Source organism: Notothenia coriiceps, unplaced genomic scaffold (assembly GCF_000735185.1).
Source record: "Notothenia coriiceps isolate Sejong01 unplaced genomic scaffold, NC01 NC01_scaffold00036303, whole genome shotgun sequence".
NCBI lineage: Eukaryota > Metazoa > Chordata > Actinopteri > Perciformes > Nototheniidae > Notothenia > Notothenia coriiceps.
In genome coordinates, this window is record NW_011369004.1 from 92,654 (window position 1) to 108,315 (window position 15,662).

The 15,662-nt window shown below is 40.6% G+C and overlaps 1 protein-coding gene across 1 annotated transcript; it reads left to right on the forward strand.

The window, feature by feature from the left end:
• The first annotated feature begins 32 nt into the window (after positions 1-32).
• On the forward strand, positions 33-15,221 carry LOC104963490 (monocarboxylate transporter 4). Its single transcript, XM_010792085.1, has 6 exons — positions 33-96; positions 9,910-10,174; positions 10,284-10,427; positions 12,250-12,851; positions 13,689-13,869; positions 13,953-15,221. Exons 2-6 carry the CDS (start codon positions 9,952-9,954, stop codon positions 14,276-14,278), a joined length of 1,476 nt encoding a protein of 491 aa, XP_010790387.1. The 5' UTR covers positions 33-96; positions 9,910-9,951; the 3' UTR covers positions 14,279-15,221.
• Positions 15,222-15,662: the final 441 nt, after the last annotated feature.

A 15,662-nucleotide genomic window follows, 5' to 3' on the forward strand; every position in this document is an offset into this window, starting at 1 on the left:
CCTGCACGCCAGCGTTAGATAAAGTCCAGCCACGGTAGTGCGCTCACACGTTTATTGTGGACGAGCTTCTGAAGAAGGCGGACAGCATCTCAGCAGGTAGGCTACGGTGTGATAGTTTATTATTTTTTCTTTTAATCAATTCTTCATTTGTATATGTGTATGTGTTACGGCCTTCTCGGAATGTATTTCCCCTGTTATATAGAGTGCTCAGCAATATAGTAACAGGTAGGATGATAGTCACTCTAGTAATTTGAAGGGATCCTATGACGTTATTATAATTGTGTTGAATGGTGGTGAATAGCCTCTGGATATTGTAAGTTGTTATAACAGGAATCCGGTCAGACTGGACCCTCCTCTCAGAAATGTCGCCCGCCGGGATGCACATTGGAGACATACGCCTCGGTCCTCACGTAAGCACCGAGCTTTGTCCACATCTGTCTCGGTGTCGCATTTCACTTTCTTAGGCAGACTTAAAGGCGGACACACCGTATAAAAGGAAGCCTAACTTTACTTCGGTTCTAGTCAACTGAAGTAAATAAAAGACGGACGCGTTATTTGTCTTTTTTTAGAAACAATACAACTTTTTGGTGTCTTGGATAATGTACAAATATACTGAAATATTAGCCGGAAATAGTATTTTGTCATCCTACCAACCAAGAAATTAAGAGCAGAGAAACTATAGCGGAGTGGATGTTATTTCACAAGAAGAGATGTTAACTGAAGGTCGTTTCCTGATTCGGCGAGTGATGGAGTCACAGTGTGACGCAATGAACAGTCAACGTTAGGACTGTAATGTGGTGATGCAGAAGTAGCCAAGTGCCTACGTGCTCTCAGCAGCATATCTGAGGCTGATAATCCCCGGGCTCTGAGCTTCATCATTACTCTGCTTTCATATACCTTGAGAAGTCAAGGTCACAGGATCAAATAAATACATATTTGGGTGAAGAAAATACAAAACAAATAATCATTTGTATTTATTTCCTCAAACATTATTTTTTTAACATAATTATTTGTTTCCTTTATTTATTTCAGCCGTTATTTATTTTCTTATTTCTTATTTTTATTTATGTTATTTTCATTTATTCCTTTATTTATTTTTCCGTATATCGATAAATGTTTCCTTATCTCTTTATACTTATTGTCATTTTCTTATTTTGTTGGTCGATTTTTTTGGCGCATTATACTGTTACATTTAATATCTTAAGTACATTTAGCTGATTATACTTACTTAAGTGACATTTCAATGCAGGACTTTTACTTGTAACAGAGTATTTTTACAGTGTTGATCCGAATACTGTAAAAATAGCCTGTGATGAGAACCTTTATAATATGTGATGAAAGCCTTTATTAAAGATACACATTAATTAAAACTATTAATGGACACCACTAACATAAATCCCCACAGAGGTCCAACCATAATGCACTTAGCCGGTAACCATACCCTCAAGAAAACAGGCTGCACTGCAAGTGAATAAGGCCAATCTTCATCCACACCAGTCCAGGGTAAAAAAAAGCCAGGCATCAATCAGACACAGCGATTACTACTGAAACAGACCACACCAAACTGTAGGTCAAAAACATTCCTACAACGGTCATTCATTTGTTAAAGCTGCTGCATTTTGTTGGGATCCAATTCTACGCCTATGACTTTGGAATACATTCAGGGAACTGCAGAAACCCTCAGACGGATTGAGATGGGGAGACCCCCCCGCCCTGAGGATATGCAGCTTAGTGGAACATTTTACAACAGCTGATGCAATGTTGCTAAGCTAACTAAGTGAAGAGCTTCGGTCAGTCTAGCCAAATAATGTATTCTGATTGAAAGTTGTTCTCACTTGGTTGAGCTGGCAGCCCATATGTGGGGCTTGGTACTTATGTGGAGTCTGGTTTCAAATCCAGCCCTGGACCAAGCTAAAGTCACCGTGGTCCAAAAAAATAAATAAAAAAGAAGCAAATATCTATATGCTGGCTGCATATATTATTTGTTAAGTGAAGACATTGAACATTGAATAGACTTAGAGTTGAGCATCAATAGGCGTGTTCACACCGAGTACTTTTCCCCGTACTTTTCTCGTTTAGTTCCGTAAGTACCCCTTATTTTGTGTTCACAACAAAAAGAGTACTTAGTCCCGGGAACTTTTACCCCCATTTTTAGTGCCTGTTAGAGAGCTGGTACTATCCTAGGGAGAAAAAAGTACCAATTTCTATTGGCTGGGCGAATTGCAAACCACGCCCCGTAAAACTCTGAAAAGTTTTTTGAAGCCGCCATTGTATTTGCTTGCATTAGCATTATTAGGCGACTGTGGCTGTGAGGGAGTGTGGTCGTCTTTCAACCAGAAGGTTGTGGGTTCGATCCCAGCCCATGCAGTCAGTCTCAGGTTCGATCCCAGCCCATGCAGTCAACATGTCGATGTATCCTTGGGCAAGATACTTAACCCTGAGTTGCTCCCGATGGCATGGCCAACGGTGTGTGAATGTGTGTGAATGTTAGGTTCTAGAGTAAGGTACACTGCTCTGTATGAATGGGTGAATGACATGTAGTATGTAAAGCGCTTTGAGGGGTCTTAAAGACTGGATAAAGCGCTATATAAGTACAGTCCATTTACCATTTACCATTAGCATCAGCCCCACACACCAATAACTTATGGCAACACAAAAAATAGCAACACAAAAAAACATGGGAGCGGTGGAGTGATGAGGAGGTGTCGGCGTTCTGGCGATTTACTCGGAAGTCCCCAACTCCGGGGACTTCCGGCCTGGAGTATACGCCGTGAAGTGGTTTGCGGCCTGCCAGTAAACCCAAAGCAGAAGAAGAATAAGTGACGTCAGTGGCTTCATTTGCGTTATCTTCCCTCTGGGACTTATTCCGGTGTGAACGCGATCTGTACTTAGTCCAGGGGCGGACTGGCCATTGGGAATACCGGGAGTTTTCCCGGTGGGCCATTACTGAAGTGGGTCGGACACCCCCCCCGGGTGACTAGCCGGGTGGAGTTTTAAGTCCCAATCCGCCCCTGCTTAGTGCCATGGGGGTACTAAGTACAGCAAAGTACTTGGTGTGAAAGCGGCTAATGTCCTTTTTCTTTTATTTACATTAGTGTAACGTGAATATTGCTGTAAATATGTCAGCTGATTTAATGTATATACTGTACATTGACAATTACTGTTTTTACATTTTTAACAGCATTATTTTTTATAATAATCATTTTTGGTGATAATCGACGTTAAACTTCCAATTGGTAACTCTACACAGATCGTTAATTTATTACCAAAAAAATATAAGTAGTTTTTTTGGCAGAGTGTTGCGTTCCTCATAGAAATAAGGCGTGTGTGTGTGTGTGTGTGTGTGTGTGTGTGTGTGTGTGTGTGTGTGTGTGTGTGTGTGTGTGTGTGTGTGTGTGTGTGTGTGTGTGTATCCCAGCATCCCATCAGAGATGCTGTCATGCAGATAGACACTTGAAACAGGCATTTCTATGTGGAACAGGATACAATTTGCTTTCCGTTTCTTGTTTTTATGCAAAATAGTGGTGTTTGCTGATGTTCCTAATTGAATAATTCAAGAAACCATTTCAGGAAGTGTGTTGATAATGACTTCTCATTTATTTTATTTATAATATCTTACTGTCAACATTCTTCTTGGTTAAATCGCAAAGGGGAGGACTGGCGCTGCTTGGCTTCACCCAGTGTAATAATGACAGTACATTTGGATACCACGCTGTATAATTAACAAGTCATCAATGAAATACCACAAACGCTTGTTCACTTATAAGCCATGCTAGCTCCTGCTCCTAAACAACATCTGTCAGGCTCTGACATGTAATGTACACGGTGTGACTGAAAATACATTAAAGACAAATTAGGAGCAAGAGTATTTGTAGGTATATATGTTTATACATTCAACTTAAATGCATATATACTGGATATCATATAAGATATATATGAATGGTAAACTGATCATTTGTATGAAGATTTTTGTATGCAGGATATATAATCAGATAAGGAAACCATGCACATAAACAAATCTATTATATATGACAGACAACCCTGCTTTACATATATCATAAATATTATGTGTAACCTTTAAACCTACTAACTGTGATTAAAATATTTGCATTACAGAATAAGGATACCATATAAAGTAATTACACAATGGGGCAGCTTTGCCGACTGTGTTAATAGGGAAGCAAAGGCAAGGCTGTTGCAGTTGTGGCTGACAAAAATAGAACCTGAAAGGAAAAACCAGCCAAAAAACAGATGTCCTTCATGAAAGCTATGCCAGGCTGATTAAGTAAACACTAGTTATCACTTAGGATAAAATATTACACACATTTTATGTTAAAGGTCACCTATTACGCAAAATCCACTTTTCATGTATTTTATACATTAATATGAGTCCCCTTTGTGTAAAGAGATACAGAACGTTTCAGGAAAAAAGATTCCCTCTCTGTTTGTCCTGATCCATCCAAAAGAAAATGTTTTTTTGGAATGTGCAACCATTAGCCAATAACTAACCAAGGTAATACCAGCCAGCCTTATCACTTGAATCTCCTCCTAGAGCACCATTGTGTTCTATTAAACCGAACACTTCCACAGAGGAGCGTGGCCAGCAGCAGCTCATTAGCATTTAAAGTAACTGACAAAGAATCATCACTTTTGGAACAGGGCTGAAACCGAGGGGTTTATGGGATGCTACAATGATCTGTTTGGTGTTTCAGCCAAACACTTCAGAGACATGTGTTGTATATAACTGGAACTATAATATATTGATGAAAAACAGTATGATAGGGGACCTTTAAGATGGAAGTCGTAACTCATGGTGTTGCAGTGATTAGCACTGTTACCTCACTCCAAAAAGGCTCTCTGTTTGACCCTGCTGACCAGCCTGGGCCCTACTTTGTGTGTTTGTAGAGGGTTCTCCCCATGGTTAATTGTTAGTTGCTCTTAGAGTGGCGCAAGAATGAATCCTGAAACCAATAAATGAGTTAGCATTTTAGCACTTTCAGTTCATTGTCTCAAAGCTATTGTTTTTTTAATTGGTAAGATTTCTGAAATAAGGTCTGTGGTTAACACAAGCTTAAGAGATTTTTATGTTCCACAACGTAAAATACATCCTGAATCCCCACTCTTGAATGTCTCAAGCTTTTAAGTGTCGGCGGTTGCTAACAAGTGGCTAAATAAGACTACTAGACGTCATCACGGCGAACATTAGCCGCCTTTAGCTTAGCAGTGGTGCCGCGCAGTCATGCAACCATGATGTAGTTGTTTGTAGCCTAACGTTAGCTTTTGACTTCTGGTGATTGCATTTACAGGTCTAAAATAACAAAAGTGGTGTTTATATGTGGAGACTATTCTACTGAACAAAATGTGTAAGTATTCTTTGCCACAGATCTTATTTTCTGCAATATACCAAAATCCACTCGAAAAATCCGTCCACACGGCGGCGTGCGTTGAAGCTTGCTGGTGAGCTTTTCTGAAACTCGACCAACAACCAATCACATTAATCTCCCGCCCCGGACACACAAGCACGCGGTTTGATTAGCTAGAGCTTGTACTGGCATATGATTTGATTGGCTGACGCTTCCGCCGAAGCTTCAAAAGTTGAACATTGCTCAACTTTTGAAGCGAGCAAAGCGAAGCAACGCTCCCACAATGCAGTTCGGCAAAGCGTGACGTAACCTTATTCAAAGTGAATTGGCAGAAGCGTTGAAGCTTCAACGCACGCCGTCGTGTGGACGGGCCGTTAATGTTGCTAACTTCCGGGTATACATCATCGCTCCACCACATTGTCTCTCTTTCCTGCTGTCTGTCTTTATGTGTCAGCCCTGTGGTTGTTTTGCGATCAGTCCAGGGTGTGCTTCACCTCTCACCTAATGTCAGCGGGGATCAGCTGTGGCCCCCTGCTGTGCTGCAGAGGACAATTGGTTTCAGATAATAGATGGATTTATGTTAACACTGATCATACTATCAAGGCTCAGTGGCGGCTTACATGTTAAAGAAGCTAGCTAATAGCTATTGCAAATCTCCAGACTGGCAGGATCAATCTGGGAGGGGTCACTTGAGATGTCCCTGATTCCTCAACCCCAACTGATCAGTGGCCGGCAGATCAGAGTGTGTTTGTACTGGACAGCTTCCAGCTGTGCATACGTGCAACTGTGTGAATGTGATCAGGGGCTTCCTTTTATAATTACATTCAACCAAACAAAAACTTCCCGCTGAAAACGTTTTAAGAATAGGAGGGCATAATGTTCTAACAATGTTATCACCAAACATTTTAAGAATGTTTTTAGAGAACGTTATCCTACCTTTCAGAAGAACGTTCTGGGAACCAAACAAAAACTTCCCGCTGAAAACCTTCTTAGAACAATGACTGTAACATTCTCAGAACGTTTTTAGAACCAACATTTTCTAGCTGGGAAGGCAGGTTTGCCATCACTTACTGTACGGAGGCTCAGTCATTGGTACACGTTTATTTATAAAGCTTTGTTGGGTAAACTCCCGTATTACATCTGTTCTCTGATAACACAGAGAGTTGCAAGCAGCTATTGTCTTCAATCGCATGATGTAGTATTGTTAGATGTAAGCAAGGACTGTCTTAGGTAAGACAGCTTTTGTGTGCGCACCTCCACTTGCTTGGAACAATCTTCAGCAAGAATTGAAACTGAGCAATCTCATTCCTCTGCATGTTTTTAAAGCTAGGCTAAGTGAAATGCTCTTTGATACTATGGGCACATGTAAATGTCGATAACTATGTAAATGTAGCCTGTAAATATATAGTGTAGTGTCCTTTATTGTTTTATGTTGTTTTATGTTTCATGTGGAACCTATTTGCTGCAGGTCTCCCTTGAAAAAGAGATCTATGATCTCAATGGGACCAATCCGGTTAAAAAAGGTTTGAAATTAAATGAAATATATAAATATATAATATATATAAAATAATGTAATATATTAAATGATAGCCTATGCATTGGATTATTATTGGTTTTACTAATAATAGGATTAATAATTACCTCTGAAAGTAGAAGTCTAGGGAAAATAATTGCTAGCAAATATTCATCAACACCAATTGTACAATTTCCTTAACAAATTGGTTTGGTAACAAAAAAATGGTTGTGCATCGATATATTGTGCATGCACATAACACACAAATAGTGTACAGTATGTGGGTGCACACTAACGTGTATCTGTGCTATTGTTCCCAGGAATTCATTTACAATAAAAAAAATCCTTCCTTTACAATTAAAACTCAAATGTACAATTTCTACAATATATATATATTTCTTAAATGGCATTTGAAATGTGATTAAAACTGCTCCAACTTGCTTTCAAAAGTTTTCACTGCACGTTTTTTTAGCAGTGAGCACTACATACAGTATATGTGACCTGCTCTATGGAAATCAGTCGCATTGACCCGACGACACATTTTGAGTTGTATACACTGTTGGCAAGAGGAGATTGCTAGCTTTCTAATGATATCAGGATTGTTATTATTAATTATTAATTTTGAGGAAAAGGCCTTCAACGTTTTCTCTTCTCTGGAATCCATCGATCTGATTGATTATTAGCGGAGCAAATGATCAAAGTAGTACGGAGGGAATATATTTTCGTTTGGGTTACTGGTCTGGGGGAAGAAGCTTGCGAGTGTGTGTGTGTGTGTGTGTGTGTGTGTGTGTGTGTGTGTGTGTGTGTGTGTGTGTGTGTGTGTGTGTGTGTGTGTGTGTGTGTGTGNTGAAGAACACGCTGACAGCTTTGGGGAAGGCGTAGGAGAAGCCAGTAATTACGAAGCCCCCGGCCAACACTGCCCACCCCCAGCCGCCATCTGGTGCCTTCACCCCAGGAGGTGCGTCGTCCACCACTGCTCCTCCCATGATGCTCTTTGACTACTTTGTAGAGGTCAGTGGCTATAAACACTGGTAAAAACAAGAGGTCAAACAATGTGTTTATAATTACTTAAGTCAAAATCAGAAGTGTGTGGTTAATCAACCCAATCATGTGTAAAAGCTATGTACACCACAGTGCAAAACTTAATATCGCCTTTGAAATGTTGGAATGGCTACATTTCTTCTCCCTGTTCATTTCTAATGGTCAGCATCCATGTCACATGATTGGCAACTTACTCTCGGTGAAAACAAAAAAGATGGCGGGCACAGTTCAATAAAATGACAGGAATAACATAACAGCCATGATAATGATGCAAACTACACACAATATACTGTTTTTTGCTATAAAAAAATCACTTAACCTGTTCGGTTTGAGGCTAGTATTCTTGGGAGAGGTGGGTTTGTTTTATTTACAATATGAGCACTTCTATTTTTATAGACTCTGCATGGGAGAGTGTGTGTTTTGTGTAGGAGTGTGTTTGAGTGTTGTATTCATTACAGTAGAGGGTGTCAATCAGGAAACATGGCATCTGCGGTGCGGGATTTACTATTAACAGCTTGTCAGGACGGATGAATATTCTTCATCACCCAGTCGGAGTCCACATAACTCACATACTCCGCACATGGACATACTACTGCACAGCCTATGATCTCTGCTGTTCATCCTCACACAGTACCGTACTCTATACATATGGTATAGTATATAACTGTGTTGTAAAATGTCAGGGGTGGATGTACTCAGATCCTGTACTTAAGTAAATGTAGGAATCATTTCATTTCAAACCTTTATTTAATCAGATTGGTCCCATTGAGATCACAGATCTCTTTTTCAAGGGAGACCTGCAGCATATAAATTCCACATGAAACATAAAACAATAAAGGACATCATACATTATATTTACAGGATACATTTACATAGTTATAGACATTTACAAGTGCCCAGTAGTATCAATGAGCATTTCATTTAGCCTAGCTTTAAAAAACATGCAGAGGAATGAGATTGCTTAGTTTCAATTTGCTTGTTGGCAGCAGTCTTCACGCAAGAATTGAAACTAAGCAATCTCAATTCCTCCTGCATGTTTTTAAAGCTAGGCTAAATGAATGCTCATTGATACTATGGGCAGGGGCACTTGTAAATGTCTATAACTATGTAAATGTATCCTGTAAATATAATGTATGATGTCCTTTATTGTTTTATGTTTCATGTGGAATTTATATGCTGCAGGTCTCCCTTGAAAAAGAGATCTGTGATCTCAATGGGACCAATCTGATTAAATAAAGGTTTGAAATGAAATGATTCCTACATTTACTTAAGTACAGGATCTGAGTACATCCACCCCTGACATTTTACAACACAGTTATATACTATACCATATGTATAGAGTACGGTACTGTGTGAGGATGAACAGCAGAGATCATAGGCTGTGCAGTAGTATGTCCATGTGCGGAGTATGTGAGTTATGTGGACTCCGACTGGGTGATGAAGAATATTCATCCGTCCTGACAAGCTGTTAATAGTAAATCCCGCACCGCAGATGCCATGTTTCCTGATTGACACCCTCTACTGTAATGAATACAACACTCAAACACACTCCTACACAAAACACACACTCTCCCATGCAGAGTCTATAAAAATAGAAGTGCTCATATTGTAAATAAAACAAACCCACCTCTCCCAAGAATACTAGCCTCAAACCGAACAGGTTAAGTGATTTTTTTATAGCAAAAAACAGTATATTGTGTGTAGTTTGCATCATTATCATGGCTGTTATGTTATTCCTGTCATTTTATTGAACTGTGCCCGCCATCTTTTTTGTTTTCACCGAGAGTAAGTTGCCAATCATGTGACATGGATGCTGACCATTAGAAATGAACAGGGAGAAGAAATGTAGCCATTCCAACATTTCAAAGGCGATATTAAGTTTTGCACTGTGGTGTACATAGCTTTTACACATGATTGGGTTGATTAACCACACACTTCTGATTTTGACTTAAGTAATTATAAACACATTGTTTGACCTCTTGTTTTTACCAGTGTTTATAGCCACTGACCTCTACAAAGTAGTCAAAGAGCATCATGGGAGGAGCAGTGGTGGACGACGCACCTCCTGGGGTGAAGGCACCAGATGGCGGCTGGGGGTGGGCAGTGTTGGCCGGGGGCTTCGTAATTACTGGCTTCTCCTACGCCTTCCCCAAAGCTGTCAGCGTGTTCTTCAAGGAGCTGATCCTAGAGTTCGATGTGGGATACAGCGACACTGCCTTGATCTCATCAATACTGCTCGCCATGCTGTACGGCTCAGGTAGACATGGGTGGTACAAGACTGGGGGGATAAGCTGTTAACATCAAAATGATATATACCACACTACACATGTGCACACTTAATTGACGTATTGATTATGTTTTCTCAGGCCCTCTGTGCAGCGTGTTGGTGAACAGGTTTGGCTGTCGGCCGGTGATGATGGTCGGCGGACTCTTCGCCTCCCTGGGAATGATATTGGCCTCCTTTGCCACAAGTATCATACACATCTACCTTTGCACTGGAGTTATTACAGGTAAGGTCATAAAGAACATGCACAAAAATAAAACATGTAAAAAGGCTACATAAATATGCATGCATCTAATGCAGTGTTTCTCAAACTTTTTTATACCAAGGACCACTTAACCAATAAAAAAACACTCGCGGACCACCTAACTCCACAAATATCCAAAATCACATCGTTTTTCTAGAGCAGATTACAAATCGCCTGAAAATGGTACAAACAAGTGGCAACATGTGTGATGAAGGTGTTGCGCTGGGCTATATTATGACATTGAAAGTGAAACTTAGGCTCGCTCCATTGCGGAGATATTCCCGCGAGAGTGAGGAAAACTTAAATTTATTTATTTATTTCAAATGTTACCAATATACTCACGGACCACTAGGGGGTGCTCACGGACCACACTTTGAGAAGCACTGATCTACTGTATATCTGTATATTCATTACACTCCATGGAATTTGGCTTACGCTTTTATCCAAAGAAACGTACATATACTTAAATATTGTAGACATGCTTACAAAGCAAATTGTGGTTACTGTATCTTGCCCACAATTAGTGAGTTTTCAGATGACAGTTAATGGTCCAGCCCTCAACATGTCTATCCCACTTCAACATATTGACTGCAGGGGGTGGGATTAACCCAATAACCCCTGGTTACATCCTTCTTGTTCTATTGGTTAATTTCCTTACAATACACACTAACAGTATTGACGAAACATGACAAACGATGCAAATGTTTTTGTTTTTTTCCTTCTACATTTTTTGTCAGTTGCTTTTTCCATTCATCAAAGCAACATATTGTGAAAAAAACGTCCTAAAGTTGCCTATCACTTTTACTTTGGATATTCCTGCAGAATATGTATATTGTTGATGACTTCCTGACCTTTCCACTACTGTCATCATCTGGGCAAAATCAATGTAACAGGAAATATGCAAACTTTAGAAACACTGATAAACCTCTTCCTGCTGATGAACCTGAACCTCTTAGCTTTATTCTAATGCCATCTTAAGGTTAACATAAGCCTTGATCCAAAGGACTTTCACATTCATGCCATCAGGTGGAAAAACATAAAGAAACAATATGATATGAAAATTACAATATGATACATTTACAACACCATTCTTGGGACCTACTCAAACTCTACTTTTCCAAATGTAAAAGAAACAGCCACAATTATCTTGAGATGATCCAAGTTTCTATGGAAGTTCAAAATGGTTAGGCAGTGAACTCTAGTGGCCATAGTAATAATTACAGTAAGTTACAGTTGCAGTAATACTGAAGTCAGTTCATGAAGTACAAGGAACACACAAGTCTGTGTAGGGTTGAGTTTGGGAGGTCAAACAAACATGGAGCTTTTGTCCAGGATTAATGCCAACGCCATTTAATGGTTTAATGTCATCTATATATATAGATGACATCAAACCATTAATGGCGTATTAATAGAAAATCATATATATATATATATATGCATATATGATATGACAATACAACTTTTGAATTTGAATTGAATTCTCGAAATAAAACTTTTCAACTGCTGTATTCAAACTTTACTTCTCCATATAGAACTGTACGCTTTTTTTTAATTGCTTGATATTGAATGTCCTTTTTAGTCTATCATTTTGGTACAGACTTAAATTGAAAACGACATTTCTAAATACAATTTTAGCCACAAAGAATTTGTCTTTCCATGTCCAAAACGACAACAGAGACTGAGTCCTTTCCAGTGTTTATGTCTCAAGATGCTTCTATGTGTTGGTGTCCCTCTAGTATACCTCTCTCCCTCACCCCTAACCTTTTGCAAAGTGAATTATTTCTGTCTGTCTCTCTGTCCTTAGGTCTGGGTCTGGCGTTGAACTTCCAGCCGTCTCTCATCATGCTGAATCGCTACTTCAGCGAGAAGCGTCCTCTAGCCAATGGCTTGGCGGCAGCAGGCAGCCCTGTGGCGCTGTGCTGCCTCTCCCCACTGGGACAGGTACTCCAGTACCACTATGGCTGGAGGGGGGCGTTCCTCATACTCGGGGGCCTACTTCTCAACTGCTGTGCCTGTGGGGCCCTCATGAGGCCCCTGTTGCCCCCTAAAAAGGCAGAGAACCTGGAGGAAAGCATTCCCACAGAGGAAAAGAAAATCCAGCCGAAGAAGAAGCTGTTGGATTTCAGCGTGTTCAAGGACAGAGGTTTCATCATCTACACCCTTGCAGCGTCCATCATGGTGCTGGGCCTGTTCGTGCCCCCCGTGTTTGTGGTCAGCTACGCCAAAAGCCTTGGTTATGAAGACACAAAGTCTGCATTGCTCCTCACCATCCTGGGATTTGTTGATATGTTCGCTCGACCTATCTGTGGACTCATAGCCGGCACGAAGTGGGTCCGACCCAGAACTGTGTACGTGTTGAGCTTCGCGATGATCTTCAACGGGTGCACCGATCTCATAGGATCACAGGTAATTAAGCAGCATTCGGTTCAATGTAACAAGAGGATAGAGATGATCATGCCTATGTGAAGCGTTTTCAGTTTAACACACTGACTAGAAACCACATCCATTGACATCCTAAAGGTCAGAGAACTGGACTACTTGGCTCATACTGGAAAAATAACAGGATAAAAAAAGAAACAAAACATATCAATTAAATATTTAAGAGATTATAACATTTAATGCCTATAAAAATCAGTAGTAAAAAGTGAATGTTGTTCGGTCGATTATTTCAGTTGATTATTCTGAAGGGAAAACTGTAAATTAGACTGATATACTTTTTTATATGTGTATAGTTGGGCTAGGTAACTGCAGTGCTGTGTCTCAATTCAGAAACTCCTGTACTGACGTGATTTTTTGAGAGCATATATAGTATAGCAAAATGCACTATGAGTACCCAAACGACCACGTAACAGAAGTAACCGTTACTTTGGTCAACACAGTACTGTACAAATAAAAGTTTTCTAGTAGGTTTTTTTTCATTAACATGTACTACTATTCCAGTGTCGAAAATAATCTTCTTTTATTTTGCGGGATTTGAACTTGCAACCTTCCGATCATCTTCAGCCCACCTCACTATCCATTAGACCACCACTATCCTAACAGCTGTGATAGTGCAGTTTGAGACATCACTGCCTGTTAAAAATTCACAAACTGTGATAATAGTGTATGACATTGCAATGTACTAAGGAGAGCATCTTAAATTGAGACACAGCATAAGTCTTTAGCTTTAGTCATTACTGGTCAAGTAGCCTCATTCCTTCACCTTAATGTCCTATGCTAACCTGACTTTTCTTCTACTTGCAGGCAAAAGACTACGGTGGTCTGGTGTTCTTCTGCATCTTCTTCGGCATTTCGTACGGCATGGTTGGAGCGCTGCAGTTCGAGGTCCTCATGGCTGTCGTAGGAACGGAGAAGTTCTCCAGCGCCATAGGCCTGGTGCTGCTGGTGGAAGCTATCGCTGTTCTAGTGGGACCTCCTGGAGCAGGTCAGAACAAGGGAGGAAAGATTGAGACAGTGAAATAGTAAAGGGGTTGACAGTAATGCTAATGTTCTCCTTCTCTCCACCAGGTCGCCTCCTGGACTACACCAATGTCTACATGTACGTCTTCCTGTTGGCGGGCTGTGAGGTCACACTGTCAGCTATGGTCTTAGCCCTGGGCAACTTTTTCTGCATTAAGATAAAACACGGAGAGACAGAAGCTAAATTGGAGATGGCTGTGAATGCTGCAGAGAAGGAGGGGCTGAATCGCGGGGTGGAAGAGGAGAAAGACCATGATGGCGAAGAGGAGCCAAAGGGAAAAGACAATGGAGAAGTCTGCGCTTTAAAAGCAGGGGAGGAGGAGATAACGGTGATGGAGACGGGGGAGAAAGAGGAAGAGAACAAATCGATATGAAGGATAATACTGAGGAATGAGAAACTGTTCACCAACAGGAAGTCAAATGTTCTAAGGAGGATCTGTTCACAAACGCTGAGCTAGGAGCCACACAAAGGGAAAGGGTCTAAGTATTGTAAGGGGAGAAAATATTGCCCTTTAAATAACAATCTATTCTGATAATGACTGTTTATCATCAACACGTGTTTTTGCCCTATTCGGCTCTAATGCAACATATGGATGTGATTCAAAACGTGTATTACTGTTAATGAGTTAAATGGAGAGTCTGAAACACAATTCCTTTGGGCATTAAAGGTCTCACTCACTCAACACCTTTTTTGAGTAGGCTCGGCTCAGACACAGATTACATTTAAGGACAAGGACATTAAGTTTTATGTACTTTTCTCAGCAGTTTTTTGCAGTTGTTTTACAGACAGATGCTGTTTTCTTCAGAATTCAAACTGTTCCACCTTTCATTTCCCTAAGGATTCCAAAAAGGTTGACTAAAAATGCCAGTCAACGTCCACTTACTAGCTCTTTTGTCAAGCTTTCAACAACTTCTCATAGCTTTGTACAACAGATGGGGTTTGCTCAGCTGCCATCATATGACCTACTGTAAGCTTTGTGTCTTTTGGGTACACCAGCAGAGATATTAGGGTGGGAGCGGTTTGTGTGCTGCGAAACACAAACTGCAATGGTCTCGGTTTTTGATTGCAGACCACTTCTTTAACTTTCTACTGCAGTGGTGCCAGATCTCGGTCCCAAAAATGTGTTGAATCTCATAAGAGCTGAGCGCCGGAGCGGCGTCAGTCAGAGGCTGAGCTGTAGCAGTTTACGGTGAGAGCTTTAAGTGGTTGCAAAAGCTGTGGTTCCAAGATCACAAAGTGGCTACAACGCAAACACACACACATACACTGAACAAAAATATAAATGCAACACTTTTGTTTTTGCTCCCATTTTTCATGAGATGAACTCAAAGATCTAAAACATTTTCTATATACACAAAATAACCATTTCTCTCAAATATTGTTCACAAATCTGAAAAAATCTGTGATAGTGAACACTTCTCCTTTGCCGAGATAATCCATCCCACCTCACAGGTGTGGCATATCAAGATGCTGATTAGACAGCATGATTATTGCACAGGTGTGCCTTAGGCTGGCCACAATAAAAGGCCACTCTGAAACGTGCAGTTTTGCTTTATTGGGGGGGTCTGAGGGGGTCCGAAAACCAGTCAGTATCTGGTGTGACCACCAGAGTCCTAACATGTCACCCATTGAGCATGTTTGGGATGCTCTGGATCGGCGTATACGACAGCGTGTTCCAGTTCCTGCCAATATCCAGCAACTTCGCACAGCCATTGAAGAGGAGTGGACCAACATCCCACAGGCCACAATCTACAACC

Excerpts from the sequence above, each read along its gene's own strand:
- LOC104963490 (XM_010792085.1), top strand. The coding sequence starts at position 9,952 with ATGGGAGGAGCAGTGGTGGACGACGCACCTCCTGGGGTGAAGGCACCA. Across the intron at positions 10,175-10,283 it reads CGCCATGCTGTACGGCTCAG|GCCCTCTGTGCAGCGTGTTG; the intron begins GTAGACATGGGT and ends ATGTTTTCTCAG. Across the intron at positions 13,870-13,952 it reads AGTGGGACCTCCTGGAGCAG|GTCGCCTCCTGGACTACACC; the intron begins GTCAGAACAAGG and ends TCTCTCCACCAG.